The sequence below is a fragment of the Lichtheimia ornata genome, assembly GCF_029851405.1.
Source record: "Lichtheimia ornata isolate CBS 291.66 chromosome Unknown scaffold00006, whole genome shotgun sequence".
Classification (NCBI taxonomy): Eukaryota; Fungi; Mucoromycota; class Mucoromycetes; order Mucorales; family Lichtheimiaceae; genus Lichtheimia; species Lichtheimia ornata.
This window is the reverse complement of record NW_026695326.1, coordinates 470,041-488,953: the sequence shown is the minus strand read 5'-3', so window position 1 is coordinate 488,953 and position 18,913 is coordinate 470,041. Positions and strand designations below refer to the sequence as shown.

Here is an 18,913-nt window from a genome sequence, read left to right as displayed (position 1 = left end):
AAGACCACTCTTCATATAGCATCACGCTTACAAACATAAAGGTGCCTGTATCTCCAAACTTTACAATCAAACGTAGGGTTTTTATTAGAGCAATGTGCTCAGCTTGGCCAACTGTACCTTGTGTGAAAGTTTCACGTTCAATGTCGCAACTAGCCCAAAAAATATTTTTTGGTCGTCGTCGTCGAAGAGGTCGACCCCCAGATCCAGTTTGGCTGGTGGCGCATTGCGAAATCTGGGATTGGCAAGCTTGATCATGAAACTGGCACCCAAGGTGCAGTTGGCGAAGCCGAGCACATTGCTCTAATAAAAACCCCACGTTTGATTGTAAAGTTTGGAGATACAGGCGTCTTTATGTTTTTACTATGCTGTAAGCATGATGCTATATGAAGAGTGGTCTTCGTTCAATGTCAAGTCGCTGGACCCTGGCAGAGCAAAAGATGCAGAGGGACCTCTTTGTGTAACTCAGCTACTTTGCCTGACTAGAAGGATGGAAGGATGATACTGTATACTATTGACAATATCCCATACATTGCGAGCTAACAGCCATTTCCTCACAATCGGCAATGTTGCCCATTCTATGACAGTGGAACGATGCTCCTGCTTCAGACATTCATTTCCATGATTGGATTATGTTGATCCGAGTTGATTTGGCTGAGCTACGCTCATACAAGGTTACTTCAGTTGAGCAACATAGAGCATGGTTAGATGTGTGGATTGATGTAATCCCTCTTTGGCTGTATCTCGGTCAAATCAACTCGGATCAACATAATCCAATCATGGAAATGAATGTCTGAAGCAGGAGAATCGCTCACATGTCATAGAGTGGACAACAGTGGCTATTGTGAAGAAATGGCTGTTAGCTCGCAATGTACGGGCTTTTGTCAACAGTATACAGTATCATCCTTCCATCTTTCCAGTCATGCAAAGTAGCTGAGTTACACAAAGAGGTCCCTCTGCATCTTTTGCTCTGCCAGGGTCCAGCGACTTGACATTGAACGAAGACCACTTCCCATATAGCATCACGCTTACAAACATATAGGTGCCTGTATCTCCAAACTTTACAATGAAACATGGGGTTTTTAATAGAGCAATGGGCTCGGCTTGGCCAACAGCACCTTGTGTGCAAGTTTCGCGTTCAATGTCGCAACTAGCTAAAAAAAATATTTTTTTGGTCGCCGTCGTCGAAGAGGTCGACCCCCAGATCCAGTTTGGCTGGTGGCGCATTGCGAAATCTGGGATTGGCAAGCTTGATCGTGAAACTGGCACCCAAGGTGCAGTTGGCGAAGCCGAGCACATTGCTCTAATAAAAACCCCACGTTTGATTGTAAAGTTTGGAGATACAGGCACCTTTATGTTTGTAAGCGTGATGCTATATGAGAAGTGGTCTTTGTTTAATGTATAGTAGTATGACTATAATAGAGCAAAAGATGCAGAGGGCGTGTTTGTGTAACTTGAGTCATTCAGCACAGGCGATGCATGATTCTTGTACACTATTTAGGAATAGTTCAAAATGACAGCTAATAACCTAGTCCTCCCATTCTCCATTGTTGCCCAATCCAATGCATACGAACGATTGTCCTGCTCCGGCCTAGCATGCCCATCATTCAACTTTCTTGATCCGATGAGATTTGGCTGAAAAACGCTCAAGCACAGAAACATCATCCAATATCAGAAGAATCAAATTGGTAAGTTATTTGTAAACTGCCGGTTAATAGCCCATTCCTCCCATTCACCTTTGTTGTCCAATCCAATGCATACGAACGATTGTCTTGCTCCAGCCCAGCATGCCCATCATTTAACTTTCTTGATTCGAGCTAACCTGGTAGTAAGGTAATGGCTGTTGTTGGATCATCATTATCATGTAAAGTGTAAAATGGCACACACCCTTTTGCTATACGTCAGGATCAGTTCTTTTATTTGCGTGTACCTGTTGTCTATTACGAGGATGATGATGGGTGGATAGTGTGTGTATAGCGTAATTGAGTGGCCTCAGTGTAATAGCAGTAGGGGATTTAAACTTGGGGGTCGGCAGCTCCACGACTTGAGACAACGCTTCTCTTCTTTTTCTCCCACCTTTCCTTATTCCATTCACGACATTGCGATCAAGGTAATGTATTATAGAAGAGTGCTCTTGTTGTTTGTGAGGCATTAACATAGTTCTGAACATGCATTGTCAGGGAGTGAGTGTGTCCAAAGTGCTGAGGAATGAGCGTGGTTGGTGGTTGGTGGTTGCCATGGCGATATTGTTGCTTCCTTTTGCTCGTTGCTATTCCCGGTCTACGCTTGGTGTCAACAGGTACATTCAGAGTCCAATGTTGCAGCCGAATTGGTTCCGTTGACGCGTCAGCTTGTATAGAGGGCAAGTTTGGTTTCAAGACGTTGGCTGGTTTGGCGTTTTGTTTCGGCTCAACAACACTACACCATGGTTTTCGGTTTCCAGTAACCAACAACAACGGGTCTTTGTGTATATGGAAAAGGCAAGTACAATGAAACAAACAATGAAAAGGGTGTTTATTGTGCGTGTGTGCTAATAATGAATTGAATAGGTTTCTTTGGTCAGGCAATGCAACTTGGGGCATCATCATCATCTCTTTGGGTTCAAGTCCCAGCCTGTACCAAGTGGCCGCTGCATCGCTCTGCACTAGCCAAGCGTGCTGGAAAGCTTCTTGGAACGCGTCCAGGGCTCTACGGGCCTGCGTTTGAGTTGATGGATCGATGACGATGGGTTGTTGGAAGAGCATGGTCACCGTGTCGAGGTAAAAGGGGATTTGCAACAGCTTGTGAATGTGTTGAACCAACACGCTCTTCTCGTGATAGGCTCGTTCTTTCCCTTGAGGATTCTTTTCATGAGGTGGGAAATGATTGGAAGGGATTGGGGATCTTTCTTTCTTTGGAGAGGATGAATGGGAACAACTATGAGCCTGGACTCTACGTAAGTGATGTCCTTCCTTGCCATGGATCGAACTGGCTTTGCGTGGTGATTGGTTTGTGAATTCCTTCTGATTTGCTTTCTTCCTTAGAGAGGATCGCCTAACGGTATACCAAATCGTCATCATTCCCGGCACCGGATGGTCTAATGTGGCTGCTTTTTACTTATAAAGACGACCATTACGATGCATATTCACAACGATGGTGATTACGATGATTACGACATCCACAACAATGACAATGATCATCACATTCACAACAATGACAATGATAACGCAACAAGATTCAAAAGGAAGCCTTCAAGATCCCGTTCTCTTCAACTTGTGTGTTTTTGGATATTGGGTGACGATGAGATTGACGACTGCTGACGGATACGAGTACGAATGATGACGGATACGAGTACGAATGATGACGGATACGAGTACGAGGATGGTGGTGGCAATGTATCAAGATAGCTAGATGAAATAAAGCATTGTTTATTTATTACACGCTTGTTGGAGGTTGCTAGCTTGTTGATTACATACTATTGCTTCGAAGATGGAATAATAAAGGTGGTCCGATTATCGGTCATGCAAGAAGTATATGGCTTTTGTGATACAATAACGAGGAGTGGGAAGTGGGATGACCTTGAGAAGAGAAAAAGTAAAGTGATCCCTCCATTGAGTTTCAGGATGATTGGATTGATTACTGGTGGGTTTACATATACAGATTGGTTTATGCAGCTCGACCTTCTCCTACATGCAAAGGAGATACATGGAACCCTTATTGTCGATGCATACCACAAACTATGGATCAGCATCTCACACTCACAACATGCACACATTAAGTAGTTGACGACCCTGAGTCGCTTCCCAATTGTATTGCAGCCATCCCAACATAAACCATTTTCGCGACTCATTGGCCAGCAAGTGGCATTTACATTGACTTGACGATGTTTCCCTTATAAAAAGTCACCTCCTTCGCGTTTCTTTTTTCCTCTTCTTCATTGACTTTGGTCACTTTTTAAAACTGGAATGATATAGAAGTTTAGCATGGTTCCTGCAAAAGGATGACGCTACCTCGCTGAGAAGGATAGCTCTACTGAGCGCTTATCATAAATAATGGAAGTACTTCTCTGATGAGATGAGTAAGTTCAAAGAGCTTTTTTTTATCACAAAGAGCAATGACAATGACCCTGAAACGTCTATGGTTTATGAGCTCCTTTTATACAATGAAAATGGTCATATGCAAACTCTTGTCAAACAATGAATTCTGCTACGCTATCATGTACCCGGATCGCAGGTCTCCCTTTGAAGCTCTTTATCCCATGTAATGCCTAGCCCATCGCTGTGAACCATCACCTTCATCCATCCATGTGTGTTCTTCAATCTGATCTCTTGTTTTTCCTTTGCTTTATCAAGTTGACGTTGTAATACTACTTCTACATACTGTAATCCATCAAAGCGGTAAAGTGGCCTGCGCATTGAAAAAGGTTGTGGGATACAATATCAGTGCCTCTGCCTTGATCCATACTGCTTTATGCATCCACAGCCTTACATAGTAATCCAATCTCGGTGTTTTCCATTTCCTTCATCATCCTGACGTTGTGATGCTGCTTGCCAATGATACTCATAAGCGGCAGGCATAGTGAGAAAGAGAGTCGAACAAACGGTGCCAAAAGGCAGCTTCAAACACAAAGGGTATTCCTCCACAGGAGATAATCATCAACAAAACACGAAGCTTGATAGGATCTCATGATTGTTCGCAAGTGCTGATAACTTGGTACAGGTATAAACTTCTGTGGTCGTGTTGTGCAATGGTTACATGGAGCCAATCGTGAAGGTGGGACTTGCTGGAGACGAACAAAAAGATACCCTCCACACACGACAAACGACGCGACCCAATGTTGTTTTCCCAGTCAATGTCGAGTGTTGTTTGTGCTGCTCTTGTCATTTGGAGCATTTACATGGTGCAATCGTGGCTGGAGGTACGTGTCAAGAAGAAGTACAAAGGAAAGCTGAACCCGAAAATCATTGGGTGTAACTCCTGATTTATCTCATGTATGTAGAAGCTTGCCATGGGTTATCCTAAGATACCAACGCCACCTTACATCCTATATACGTCGTTCGCATCGGTGATGAAAGCTTCCTCAGGAAATCGTTACACAGCGCAGCTGCCGCATTAATCGTGATCATAGATCAAATTTGGTAAGCAAGGCACAGCCACTGATAGGCAAGCATGGTGGTGGAGTGATGCAACTCACACCATTGTCTTGTAGGTCAAGCACACTCTTTTCTGGGCACGTCATCATCACTTGGAGGCTATGACATAAGAATCAACCATGCTATGTTAGGCGGAGGAGCTTCAATCGGTAGTATTGCGATGCCATAAGTTACAATGAATAAAGCACTTCTCCCACAACAATTTACTTTCTTGGTAACACAGAAATGCTTAGCCAACGGCACTAAGCTGAGTCTTTTCAACATGATCTTCCACATGTGGCGTCCTTCTTGATATCTTTATAACGTGTGAGAAAGCTATTTCATCGGCATGTATCATACTCTATTCTCTCTATTTATCTTCTTCCTGCAAGCTGGTTCTTCTCTCATTGAAGATACTTTTGATTTCCTATTCACATCCCCCACATTTACCGTTACAACTGTCACCGCGTCCTTGATAACCGTCAATCGTCATCCCACTGCGAACAAACTTAAACGTAGCGCCTCGTATCCACCACACAATTCGATTTCCAATATCGCACGAGACAACCCAATGAAGATTATAGACTCATCCAAACGCAACAGCAACTTGGTCAGCGAATTCGAGCACATAGGCCAATACCTTCATACAATCGAAGAAAACAAGCAAGTTAATAAGCTACCAGAGCATGCAGCATCGTCATCGTCGTCACAACCACCACCTGTTCCTCCTAAGACCTCCGGTATAAATTGGCGTTTTGTATCATGGAACAATGCAAGTCTCAGCAGCAGAGCATCTTCACCATTCAAGGAGTGGCGTGTATCAAAGAATAATACAGTTCGCAAAAGCACAGCCTCCTCGTCGTCATCATCATCAGCAACAACGCCATCATTATCATCAACAACGCCGTCGTCGACACCATCATCATCATGTGGATCACCAAATCAAAAAAAGGAATGCATGATCTGCTTTGATGATTTTGAAGAAAAGGAGATTTTTCACACGAGTCAATGCCAACATTACATGTGTCGCCAGTGCCTTACAACTTACCTTACTACATACACGGAGGCACGTCATGATGACTATTCGAGAATCCCATGTCCAGGCCATCAGTGTAAGGAAGGCTCTTTTGATTCACAAGATATTGTGTCACGTGTCATGTCACCTACTGCAGCTGACGCTTGGTGGTTTAAAATCATTCGACGTGACGTTCTTGAAAGCTATGTAAGTTGATGAACATGCATCCATATACACATCTTATCTTTTGCTTACCCAATACAGGGCTATTGTCCATATAGCGATTGCAAAGCGATGTTTGAATTGGATGAGGCAGAGCTTGAGCAACAACGATTGAATCGAGCTGCAGCACAACAAACACCCGCCACCACCAGAGCTGGTTTCACAAAGACATTGTTTCGTCGACGCTTACGACGCCAATCACAACCACCTCCTCAACCACAGCGCACCATGGTAGAATGTCCAAAGTGCCATCGTGGTATTTGTTTGTGGTGCGAGCATCCATGGCATGATGGTGAGTAAGAAGAGTGTGACCTTATTTTGACAACATTCAAATCTGTGGCACTCATCACGTGTATTACTTGATGATGTAGATTATTGCAAAGAAAAGCCCACAGGTCGATGGCGACGAAAACATGATGTTTCAGAAATGCTCCTTCAAAACGAAATGAATCGCCAAAATTCCATCGCTGCACGCCAACTTGCTCTTCAACAAGGGTGGACACGTTGCCCGCATTGTAGAGAAGTCATTGCTCGTTCGGTAAGCTATCATCGTTGTTCTAACGAAAACAAGTTTTTTAATCGAGTGGTGGTGCTATGCATAGTATGGGTGCAATGCCATCAAATGCCGCTGTGGATATGAGTTGTAAGTACATCCATCTTTTTGTTGTAGGGTATCCCAAGCTAACAATAGTGATCCTAGTTGTTATCTTTGTGGTTCAAGATCGAGGAGCCATAATTGCTTGGGCAAATGCCATCAGCTAACAGCTCAACAAGTACAAGAATTGCGCAACAAGATGTATGAAAAGAGTTCAAGTGAGATGGGCAAGAAGCGCTTCGGATCTGCATAGTAAATAGAAAGCGGGCTGTTTCTGGTCACCAGGTATACCAAGTATTATTATCATTACCTTGCGGATGCTTCTATATGCGTATTCGGATTTGCTCTCAATCAGCTCAGCCCACAAAGAATCTCCAATGTCAGCATCATAGCACAACATGATCTACTTGATCTTTCTCTCCCTCGTTTTCTTTCAACACTCCCTCCCCCCTGACACAATTCGGATAAACATATACAGTAACTATCTTGGCACCATCATGATGCATTTATTATATGCGGGTAATAATAAAGATGACAAAAAAAATAAACAACCGTTATCTTGTAAAGGAAGGAATCGACCTTTTGTTTGGCTGTTGCAGGTACATGCATCAACCTTGGAACGCTAAACTCTCTCCCTCTCGTCTCTATCATTCTTCCCCTGAATGTTTCTCGGCCGTGCCCGCCCCCCAACATAGCGTCACCCCAATGTACATATACGTTATTGTCAATTCTTTACTCATCTCGCGCGAAAACTATGGTTTATTTGTTGCAATGTAACTGGACGATCATAAATGTTTCGGAATGACCCTTGCTCGTTACGTTTTCATTGTTGTTTGTGCATTGTGGATGCGTGCACCATGCATTGTGTGTGTATGTTGGGGTGGTGTGAAGGCACATATTGAATCGATTCGGTTCTTTGCAATGTCAGTTGCTTATCTCCGCGAGCATTACATATACATGATCTGGATCGGTCGTCGTCGATGATGTCGGTGCATCAGCAGCTATAGCAACAGCAAGTCGTACTACCATCACCAGTTGCCATGGGTACAAGAAGCTGCTGCAATTTAATCATCATCCGCTTTCTCATGAATAGCGTCATCGTTGTTCCATGATGATGATGATACCATTTCTTTTGGATCCTCCTCCTCCTCCTTATGCCGGTAAAAATCATTATCCGTGAATCGAAATGTAGTGCAACGGAATTCGTGATCATAGAGAAGAATGACATTTGCCGTCAACTTTGCATGACGATGATCGAGAGGGTGTACGTAAAATGTAGAACATCCATTTGAAATGTGTCGTTGGGGGTCGCTTTCAATTGGCAACACAATGTCGTGTCACCGTTCCTTCACGCCGAGGAGCCTTCAAATCCATATCCCTTCCATAACCACCAGTCATATTCTCACGTGGAAATGAGTTGTTGTATAATGATACAGATTCTGATAATGCTTTACTGGGACCTCATGTGATTCGTATGTAAGATGAGTTGCAGCAAGATGATAGGACCCTTGTAACTCTGATAGCTTCGGGTATGATGATACAAATGATGCATTGGACGTTGATCATGATGATGGTAACTGTGATGGGGGATCTGCATGTTTGGTACTAGTAACAGATATCGTCATCCTGCCGACCCGCGATCGTCTTCAAGAGCACCGAATGTCAACGATTGGAATCAATGGCAACCATGATGCAGAGTGCTGCATGTACACGATCCGACCTGGTTGTAAAGGTATCTCATCAGTCCACATGGGCAATCGGTCGACGTTGTGGTGGTTCTGATAAAGTCGCGTCAATGGACAAGGCAAAAAGGGTAATTCCCTCTCTCCCTTTCTCTCTTTGCAGGTGGCGCGCGAGTGTAAATGCCCGACGACATTTTGCACTACCATCACGTTTTTCGGTTCTTTTTGGACATGTCATACTCATCCATGCAAGAGGGTGCAGCCAATGGAAGTATTACAACATCATCATCCTTGTGCCCTGATTCTCGCCCTTTTGAACAACAGCATTTTTCTACCCCTAACTCGTGAACAAGGTGCCAATGGATCGGGGGAAACGGAGCATCTCTACTCTCTGTCGTTGGCGGGTTGCACAAGAGGTCCCTTGTACTTGTTCATGTTGCACAGGGCTTATGCAAGCCATTTTTGCATGCAGCAAACATTTGTATACAATTGCCGAAACCACGGATACCCCAATTCTAAAATCAAAAAGAGTTTTTAATGTAGTAATGTTGAGCTTAATATGAGTATTATATGTACACAAAAAAGGGATGGTGAATGGGTGAGTTGAGAGAGAAAGAAAAAGGGGGTATTTTGAGAATTGGTGATGGTATGCGTAAGAGAGAGAGAGAAAAGAGGGAGGGAGAGAGAGGACACAAGGAGAAAAGACAGGGTATGTGCGAAAAAGGGTGACAAGAAAAAACAACAACGAGAGTGTGTGTAATGTGATGAGAATGCAAAAAGACATAAGAAGAATGATAAGGACAAGGTTAAATGTGGGTGGTGATGGGTGGGTCGTCATTGCTAACTCCTTAACGTGACATTTGCTGTACATGATCCATGGCTACTGTCAATCCCGTTAGCATTTTCAGGGAAATGTCCAAATCAGCGTATTCTGGATCAGCACGTTCGGTGTGTTTCATGAGGTCTATTTCCGGCATATTGGATGAGTAAAAGGAATGCCATGGAAAATGATGATGATGATCCTACATACCTTTGATCAAAAGACAATAACGAGGAACACGTTGGAAAGGAGCAATAAGGTAATCGGACATACCCATGCGATTCGTATCGCGACGTGCAAGCGATTCTTGTTCGATCTTGATAAAGAGGACATTGTTACACGCCCGACGAATGGCCTTGAGATTGGTTTGATAATGAACGGCATATTTTAGAAAAACGACCATGTCTTGCTCAAGCGTTTGAAAAATATGGCCCACGTGGATGGCATCACAATCTCTCCAAAGATGAGTTGCATGCGTCTCGAAACATGCCAGCAGTTTCTCTGACAAAGCAATCATCTCGGGCAAATGACGAAAAAGGACAGCCACGTCTGAGGACCTGACCAATGGATTGTGTGTGGCGGCCATCATTGGCTGCATGTACCTCTAAAATAAGCAAGCCGTAACGTGTTAGCAACGATGCTAGTGATGTGTGTGTTTTGAAGGTGCATATCGATGTGACATGTCGATGATGATGGTGATGATGATGGAAGGTCACGTTGATCTCCCTCTCCCCCCCCAAAGCACCAGCCAATGCAGCCACACAAATAGAAGACTTACGGTTTGAATAAGGGTCAAGAGACGATGATACGATTGTTCGGTAGTATACAACTCGTTCATGATGAATTTGCACAGGGCTAGATCCTTGGCGGTGCATGTGGGATAATCATAAAAGACGTAATCATCGTTCTATTGAAATGCATAGATCTTGTTAGCCACGTCTCCTTTTTTCCTGTAATAATATAGCGTATGATAAAAACCTCATCGGACTGCATCAGCAGCTGTGACACTGTGTTACGCCAAACGGAGATAGCTTTGACTTCTTTCTTTTGAATGCTTGGTGTCGACAACAAAAGGCTGCTTCTTCGAGAACGGCCCGAGTTGTTGTTGTTGTTGGTAGCAATACCAGAAGTACCAGAAATAAAAGCAAAGCTGCTAGCATTGGTAATAATGGAAGGAGAAGGAGGACCATTGCCAACAGCCGAAGCAGGCCTCGTCGTTGTTGACATTGGAGTAGTTGATTCGCCGATAATAACACTAGAGCGGATCATGTCACGCCATCGTGAAGGATACACTGAACTACTGGTTGATACGATAGGTGTTGGTGCACGTGGTGATGGTCCTGGCATTCCTTGTTCACAGGATGATGGTGGTAGTTTATCAACAATGGCTTTTTGAGCCAAACGTAGAAACTTGCTGCCGGGATTTGTATTTTCAGACACCGTGCGGATCGACGATGAAGATGAAGAGCGCGTGCTATTGCTTCTTGTACTGCATTGGTCTGATGTGTTGGATGTAAGCGTGGTTGTGGTAGATGCTCCTTGTGTTGCACGCCAACATCCGACATCCTCTGCATTATCATAGTCATCTTCATCTACTTTGGATAACCCCCAAAATTGTGACATGGGTCGACGCCTTCCCAATAATGAGGGCCGTGGTGTAGGCGATGCCGATAATGGGCTATTGCTACCACTACCACTACCAGTGCATATGGATGACATGTTGCTATGGATACTATTTCGATCACAGATCATTGAGATGCGTCGATTGGGCAGCATCTCTTTACGAGATGGTTTTTCTTTGATGGGTGATGATGATGGTGATTGAGGTTGTTTTTGTTGTCGGATGATCAAAGGTGAAGGGCGTGGTGGTGGAGGATTATTACGAGTGGCTGGTGATGGTGGTGGTGGTTTTTTATCGCTTTTGGATGTTCGTGATGATGATCGTTTACGAGAAACAGAAGCAATGAGCATAAGGCGCATGGATTGCAATCTGCCTGGCTTGTCGCCAGTAGGTGGTTTTGCGGATGAATAATTTTTTGTAGGGGCTGTAGCATTGCTGTTGGTGGATGAAATTGTGCTGCGTCTGGAAGAAGAAGGCAGGATCGAAGTTGATTTTGATGAAGAGATTGGAGAGGGAGGAGAAGTAAAGCGCTTCAGAAATGACTGACGACGCGATGATGATGAAGAAGCCTTTGATGCCAAGATGGATGAAGTTGAACAAGTGGTAGATGATGCCATATACTCATCTCTGGGCATGACAAAGATGATGAATGATGAATGGGGGAATAAAAAGGGGGGAAAAGAGAAAACAAGAGAGGGAAGAAAGATATCGGATCGCACGGCAAGGTGAAGAGCGAAAAAAAAGAAGTCGGGGTGCTTGGTTTGGGGGAGGAGGCGCTGCACAAAGGGTAAAAGTGAAGGAAAAAGGGGGGGTGAAGGAAATAGACTTAGCAATACAAGGCCGCTAACGGAGGAAAAAGGAAAAGGAGAGAGTGGCTGCACGTAGTTTATCAGTGTATAACTTGGAGTTTATGTGGTGGTACAGTAACCAGGCTTGACTTTGTGTCAAATTGAGAGCATATTTGACGCAAAAGCCGTGCAGATGCTTGCATCACCTGGGCGTTAGCACCGTTCTTGATCGGGACGATAATCCGAAAAACCCAAAAACAGCGTTTCCCAATGTACTACCATTCATCATCTTTTCATTGATAACTCATGTATAGAAGGGGTGATAAAAAACGGGAAAAGGGGAATGTAGAAGGGGTTGTGGCAAGGATAGTTCAATCACCATCATCATCATCACAAATATATACATTGATGTGTTTGTGTGTGGGGGAAAGCAGTGATTGATTGATGACTCAAACTGGTAATCCGCACAGACAACCTTTTCTTTCATCTAACATGATGAATGGGGGTTTAATAAGGAGCATTGAATAGCAGCATGAGTGTCATTGTTAACAAAAGCAGTTGGATTGATAATGATGATGTATGGTAATAATCTAAGTATTCAATCAAGAAATGAATAAAGGGGTTAAGGGTTGCTGCTGCTGCTGTTGCCATGCTTGTACACAAAGGCAAAAGCACCGACCGAAAAGGGAAAATGTTGACCTTTGTCCTTTCTTCTTCTCGTCACTCACATCCTCCTATCACATCCGCAACAACAACAACAACAGCCTCCTCTCTCTTCTCCTCCACCTCCCCTTCTTCACCATCATGTTGGAATCCATACCCGGTTGGGTCTTTATCACTGGCGTCTCGCTGCTCATTGCCACCATCGCTTATTCATCACAGCTATTCATTCTGTTGCCAGCCATGGAGTGGTGGTCACCCACTGCAGCCAAATTGCTTATTCCATTCAACTTGTTGGTGCTCATGGTTTACTACAACTACTATCTGGCATGCACAACGGATCCCGGTAAAGTTCCAAACGGTTGGGTAAATACCATTGACAGCAGCATCGCATTGTCTATTACATAATGAAGCTCATGGACTTTTTCCTTTCTCCAGGAACCACCCTATTCGACCTTTCAAAACGATGACAGCACACGGTGGCAACGTCAAGAGCTTCCTGCTACCGATACTGGTATGACAGGGCCACGCTATTGCAAGCAATGCAAGCACTACAAGCCTCCTCGCTCACATCATTGCCGCTATTGTCGACGTTGTGTACTCAAGATGGATCATCACTGCCCATGGATCGCCAATTGTGTGGGATATGACAATTATGGCCATTTTGTACGATTTGTGCTCTATGTGGATATTGCATGTGGCTATGCCTTGGGCTTGCTGGGTTGGCGTGTGTCGATGATTCTTGATGACATTCGTCATTTTCGGGTAAGGATTCGCAAAGGGAGGAAAAGGATTGATGAGGATGAGTCTTCTCATTGACATTGGTGATATAGTGGAATGCTGAACCCTCGACGATGGAAGTGGTGTTTCTCGTGATCAATTTTATCTTGGCATTCGTGGTCATTTTTTGCGTGGGCATCCTGAGCGTGTACCACTTGTATTGTATGTCTCGGAATCAATCTTCAGTTGAAAGCTGGGAACGTAGCAAGGTCAAGACACTCATTCGACGTGGTAAAATCATGCCCGTAAGTACTAATACAACCCATTTGTGATGTGAGATGAACTCAACTTTATGCATATTAGGTTCATTATCCATTTGATGTTGGCTTGTACCGCAATATCTGTTCAGTGCTCGGAAACAATCCATTGTTATGGCTTTGGCCACAAAATCCAACAAGCGATGGTTTGACATTTCCTGTACGACCTGGCACAGACCCTCGCCTTCCTTATTGTTGGCCACCACGCGATCCCGACGATCTACGTCCGTCCATATTTTCAAACCGCTACAAACGAAAGCAGCAACGTGAAATGATGCGTAACAACAATGCCAACCCCAATTCACATCGACTTGTAAGGCGTGATTCGGAAGGTTATCTTGTGCGTGAAATCACTATGGAAGAGAGGATGGCCATGTTGCAACCTGGTTACCAGGAACAAGATGAACAACTACAACAACAGCCTGAGTATGAAGGTGAACATCTTGAACGGCTCGATACATATCAAGATGAAGCGGATGAAGTGGATTCAGTGGAAGATTATTATGACTCTGGCAGCTGTATCAGTGAAGAAGAGGTGGAGTATACCCATTACTATGACGACCTTGAGCAACAACAACGACAACAATTGTATCCTGACACACGGTGGATGGAGAACAAAGTATATGATTTATCGGGTGGTGATTATTATGAAGACTCAGGATCATCATGGGATGAGGAAGACGACCGTGATCATCGACGACCCATGGTTTCTCGAAAGCATTACCCAGCACCTGTGGACGATGATAATATTGATGAAGAGGAGGAGGACAATGTACCATTGATGCCATATCCAAAGGAGAGATCACGGCCCTTACCGACAACACACAAGGTTGTGAAGGAAGATTGACTAGATGTAGTTGATAGTAATGATGTGTAGATCTATATTGTCTTATATTCCCCCAAACATGTAATTTGTCTTTTTACCAAAAACGCGGGATGAAATGTTGGATGATGGATGGCTTGAATCAGGGAGCGGGCTTAATTGGAGTTTGAAAAAAGTTTTCTTGCCAGTTAAAAGGTGTGGCTGGGCCAGCAAAAGCTGTTTTTCCTTCTCTTTTGCAGATAATAAGGAAGGTATGTATACCACCACTGATTGACATTCACGAGTACATGTGTGTATACTACAGTGCATACTTTACTCTACTCTATTCTATACACCTCTTGCTTACGTTTTCGCAATGTCGTATGTAGATTCTTACTCTGTAATAATCGAGTTATCTGAAAATGCAAATCTTTGTCAAGTCCCTCCAAGGCAACACTCTTGCCCTTGATGTCGCTGGCTCCTCCTCCGTTGGTGCCGTCAAGAACATGATCGCTGAACGCGAAGGCATCCCTGCCGACGCTCAGCTCTTGTCCTTCGCCGGCAAGAACCTCGTTGATGGCGAGCTCTCTGCCTACGGTGTTGCTGACATGAACACCCTTCACTTGAACGCTGAGTTGTTGGGTGGTGGTAAGAAGAAGAAGAAGAAAACCTACACCACTCCCAAGAAGATCAAGCACAAGCGCAAAAAGGTCAAACTCGCTATCTTGAAGTTCTACAAGGTTGACGAATCTGGCAAGATCACTCGTCTCCGCCGTGAGTGCCCCAACAACACCTGCGGTGCTGGTGTCTTCATGGCTTGGCACAAGGACCGTCAATACTGTGGCAAGTGCCATTTGACTTACGTCTTCAAGCAGGTAAATGTCAAATCATGGGATGTGTGGCTTGGATAGAGATGAATGGGAATCCTCATGTTTTATTTTTTACAAATAGGGTGAATCCGCTTAAGTATCAAGTCATTCATGGTCCGATAAAAAAGTTGATTGAATAAATCTTCTTCTTGTTCACAGCTTTTGTTCATCTACATTACATTTGTTTTATATGGATTGTTCTTTGGGAAGGGGCGTCATTGATAATTGGATGGGGGTATTTGTGTCATTCTTATTGCTGATGGTCGAACCATAGCTTAGTCCAATAGATGTCCTCATGTATACTAGCTTCTACGTTGTTGATCAACTTTGCATTAAAGTGTATCATCCATTTTGGACAAACAAAGATGTTTATTACATTACAGCTTGGAATTGATCAACTTTTCTTTCTTGGCATTTTGGTCATTGATGCGATTGGTAATATCAGCAGCTCTTCGCAACTCGATTTTTCCCAATTGATTCTTGTGGACTTCATCAGGGCCATCAGCATAGCGTAAAGTGCGAGCTCGAGAAAAGAATTTGGCCAACACAAAGTCTTGTGATAGACCACCAGCACCATGGGCTTGCATAGCACGATCCAATACACGTTGCAACATGCTAGGTGCAGCAATCTGTCAAGCATCACGTGAGCTCATTGTCATCCACCAATATCAACGTTGATGTTGTACATTACCTTTGCCATGCTGATTTCTTTCATAGCACCTTTTGGACCCCGTGGATGGTCATCAATCTTTTTGGCAGCTCCAAGTACGAGGTATCGCACTTGATCGATTTCAATGCGTGATGTGGCAATGTCTTGTACAATCGTTCCATGCTCAGCCAAGCTCTTTCCAAAGGTGCGTCGTGATGGATCGGTGACACGTGCAATCATGATTTCCAAGGCACGTTCGCCCATTCCAATACAGCGCATGCTATAGCATACATGTATCAGCTTGATGACCACTGTTTCTCTTTACTGCTTTTACATACCAATGATGAATACGACCAGGTCCCAAACGTCCTTGGATGACTTCGAATCCACGACCTTCACCCAAGACGATGTTTTCAAGAGGCACGCGTACATTATCAAAAACGATCTCACAATGACCACTGGGAGCATCATCATAGCCAAACACCTGCATTGGTCTTACTACAGTGATACCAGGTGTATCAGCTGGCACAATCACAAGGCTTTGTTGTCGATGTCGGTTTGTGTTTTTGGGATCGGATTTGCCCATAACAAGAAATACAGCACAACGAGGATCACCAGCACCTGTAATCCACCATTTTCGACCATTGATGACATATTCATTTCCTTCGCGACGGATGTTGGTTTCGATATTGGTAGCATCGGATGATGCAATGGCAGGCTCGGTCATGGCAAAAGCTGAACGAATCTTGCCATCCATCAAAGGAACAAGCCATTTGGCCTTTTGAGCAGGCGTACCATACTTTGCAAACACTTCCATGTTTCCCGTGTCAGGTGAGCTGCAATTCATGGCTTCAGGTGCAATCTTGTAGCTGCGTCCCGTAAGCTCGGCTATTAATGCATATTCGAGATTGGTCAAACCAGGACTTAATTCCTTGTATTCTCGGCCAAGAAAAAGATTCCACAATCCCAGTGAGCGTGCCTTGGCCTTAAGCTCTTCCATGATAGGAGGAACCACCTATGTATGTATGTTTCCTTGTTAAAGGTGCTCTTCTCTTTAACATTACTATGTACACAGTCATTTACCTTCCAACGATCCTTGCCTTGACCCATTTGTGCCTCATACACTTTTTCGGCAGGAATACAATCATTCTATGTATACACATCATGTTGGTCAATAAACAATGATCAAAGAAAATCGTTGATCTCTCACATGTGGGCACGTGCCAAGCACGTCCACACACACACATATGCACAACTCACCTCTACAAAGTCCTTGGCCTTGGCATACAAGTCCTGAAACAGGGGTGATAAACTTTTAATATCAACAAGGTTGTTGGTTGCCATGGATACTCTATGCGTGTGAAGGAGAAAAAAGACAAGTGTATCGTGTGGGGAGGGGGATTTCGCTTAAAGTTGCCTATATTACTTTGGGGTGCCGACCGCGAAAAAGATCCCACAGCTATTTGCGCTTAGCAAATTCGGCTCGTTCACTAACCAATCAAAATGATGGTGTCCCTGAGTTACTACCCTTCTTTTTTGCCACATCGACGTTCGTTGTTTCTGGTGTCCCATCTGTGCGCACATACATCTCAGCTTTTTGGATTGTATAATCAAAGTCAGTTTATTGCTATGGATGGCATGGTGTATACAATGAAATGGATCTATTTAAAGAAGGGTGTATGTGTTGCTAATGGGAGATTTCTTAACACGGTCGTTGTTGTTTAGCACCATATGAGTTGATTTGGGATGCATAATCAAATGCGGAACAAAGAAAGGAAAAAATAGATCATGTGCCACCAGCTGTCAAATTCATCATCATGAAGATGCCTCATTACATTGCTGGGTGTGTCTTTGTGGAGAGCACAACAACAGTAACCTATTACATTCCTCGTGCTAGTAGGTAGTAATAATACCATTTCCTTGTTGCTCATCCTTTTATCCCATACTCATGTACATCATGCATAATCCCTGCTAGTTTGTTCCTATGCGATAGCAGTAGTAAAGCAGTTATGGTGTCGGGATTGACCTGGTTTGCCCCCTTGCCCTTTTGCACCGCCGGCATTGTATGCAAAAGAAAGAGTAATGTTATTCTTGGATGGTTTAGGAGGAAAAATTAGCAAACATCTAAGGATACAAAGGGAATGCAATGGTTGCAGGAATGTTTTTGCCCAATTAGTAGAGTAGCGGCTTTCCAAACAAGGTCGTTTTCTTTTCCGAATTACATGTAATGTGTGTGTGGGAGAACAACAACAAGGTATGATCCAAGCTATATAAACCTACCCATTATGGGAGGGGCATGGCGGTGGTCAATTGCATCATTGTGCGTGTGTATAATAATAAGAGAGAAGCCAGCTTTTGGAGACTGGGGCATATCATTCATCAGGTCCCTTGACCATGGATTTCCCCCAGATCCCCCTTTGATCAGGGTATATTGCATATTATCGGCCCGTGAAGAGTATGTATGTAATGACACGTGGCAAGTAAACGTGGCATACTAAATTCAAGTGGGATCATTGTAGTCATATTCTTTTGTGTACCAGGAATCAACAATGCATGTCGCCTGTCATTAGTAGTAGTTGTAATACTATTGAAGGCCGCACATGAGCTATGAGGCTACTCATTTTGTCAATGCATCACATGGGATAAAAGAGCAGAAAAGCGCGTTTGGTTCTATTTGCCAATTGCATGTATATACTGACGAAACAAGGGGTAGGGTAGTTACCCAGGAGATAGTATACGGAGAAATGGGGATACATCCTTTTTACAAAGGATGCAAAAGGACAGGGCAAAAAAAAAGTGAGAGAGGCGGCGAAACGTTGCCATGATGATGAGAACACAAGAATAATGCAGTGCAACCTAACCCAATAACTCTATGTTTTGCGCTTGGATAAATGCAGGAGCCACGTTCCTTTTACTTTGCAAATCAAAAAAGCAACAAACAATTTGGATATGGAGAGCAAATGTAACAAAACAGGTTTAGGGTGATCAACGCCCTTTGTTGTGCGTATACATGTGAGTGTGAGTGTAATTGTGTGAGTTTGGGTT

At 43.8% G+C, this 18,913-nt stretch overlaps 5 protein-coding genes across 5 annotated transcripts; 3 read left to right on the top strand and 2 right to left on the bottom strand.

Moving 5' to 3' along the window:
- Positions 1 to 5,679: 5,679 nt before the first annotated feature.
- O0I10_002329 (uncharacterized protein) lies at positions 5,680 to 7,193 on the top strand (the record flags this gene model as incomplete). Its single annotated transcript, XM_058482413.1, has 5 exons — positions 5,680 to 6,330; positions 6,388 to 6,637; positions 6,717 to 6,883; positions 6,948 to 6,988; positions 7,046 to 7,193. The coding sequence occupies 5 exons, from the start codon at positions 5,680 to 5,682 to the stop codon at positions 7,191 to 7,193; spliced, it is 1,257 nt and encodes a 418-aa protein (XP_058346911.1).
- A 2,277-nt stretch (positions 7,194 to 9,470) lies between these two features.
- Positions 9,471 to 11,698, bottom strand: O0I10_002328 (uncharacterized protein; the record flags this gene model as incomplete). Its single annotated transcript, XM_058482412.1, has 4 exons — positions 9,471 to 9,586; positions 9,653 to 10,046; positions 10,221 to 10,349; positions 10,421 to 11,698. 4 exons carry the CDS (start codon positions 11,696 to 11,698, stop codon positions 9,471 to 9,473), a joined length of 1,917 nt encoding a protein of 638 aa, XP_058346910.1.
- Positions 11,699 to 12,655: 957 nt separating this feature from the next.
- Positions 12,656 to 14,395, top strand: O0I10_002327 (uncharacterized protein; the record flags this gene model as incomplete). Its single annotated transcript, XM_058482411.1, has 4 exons — positions 12,656 to 12,877; positions 12,950 to 13,276; positions 13,345 to 13,536; positions 13,595 to 14,395. The coding sequence occupies 4 exons, from the start codon at positions 12,656 to 12,658 to the stop codon at positions 14,393 to 14,395; spliced, it is 1,542 nt and encodes a 513-aa protein (XP_058346909.1).
- A 377-nt stretch (positions 14,396 to 14,772) lies between these two features.
- On the top strand, positions 14,773 to 15,316 carry O0I10_002326 (uncharacterized protein; the record flags this gene model as incomplete). Its single annotated transcript, XM_058482410.1, has 2 exons — positions 14,773 to 15,225; positions 15,302 to 15,316. The coding sequence occupies 2 exons, from the start codon at positions 14,773 to 14,775 to the stop codon at positions 15,314 to 15,316; spliced, it is 468 nt and encodes a 155-aa protein (XP_058346908.1).
- A 280-nt stretch (positions 15,317 to 15,596) lies between these two features.
- O0I10_002325 (uncharacterized protein) lies at positions 15,597 to 17,212 on the bottom strand (the record flags this gene model as incomplete). Its single annotated transcript, XM_058482409.1, has 5 exons — positions 15,597 to 15,848; positions 15,911 to 16,148; positions 16,207 to 16,883; positions 16,952 to 17,017; positions 17,129 to 17,212. 5 exons carry the CDS (start codon positions 17,210 to 17,212, stop codon positions 15,597 to 15,599), a joined length of 1,317 nt encoding a protein of 438 aa, XP_058346907.1.
- Between the last annotated feature and the right edge of the window lie 1,701 nt (positions 17,213 to 18,913).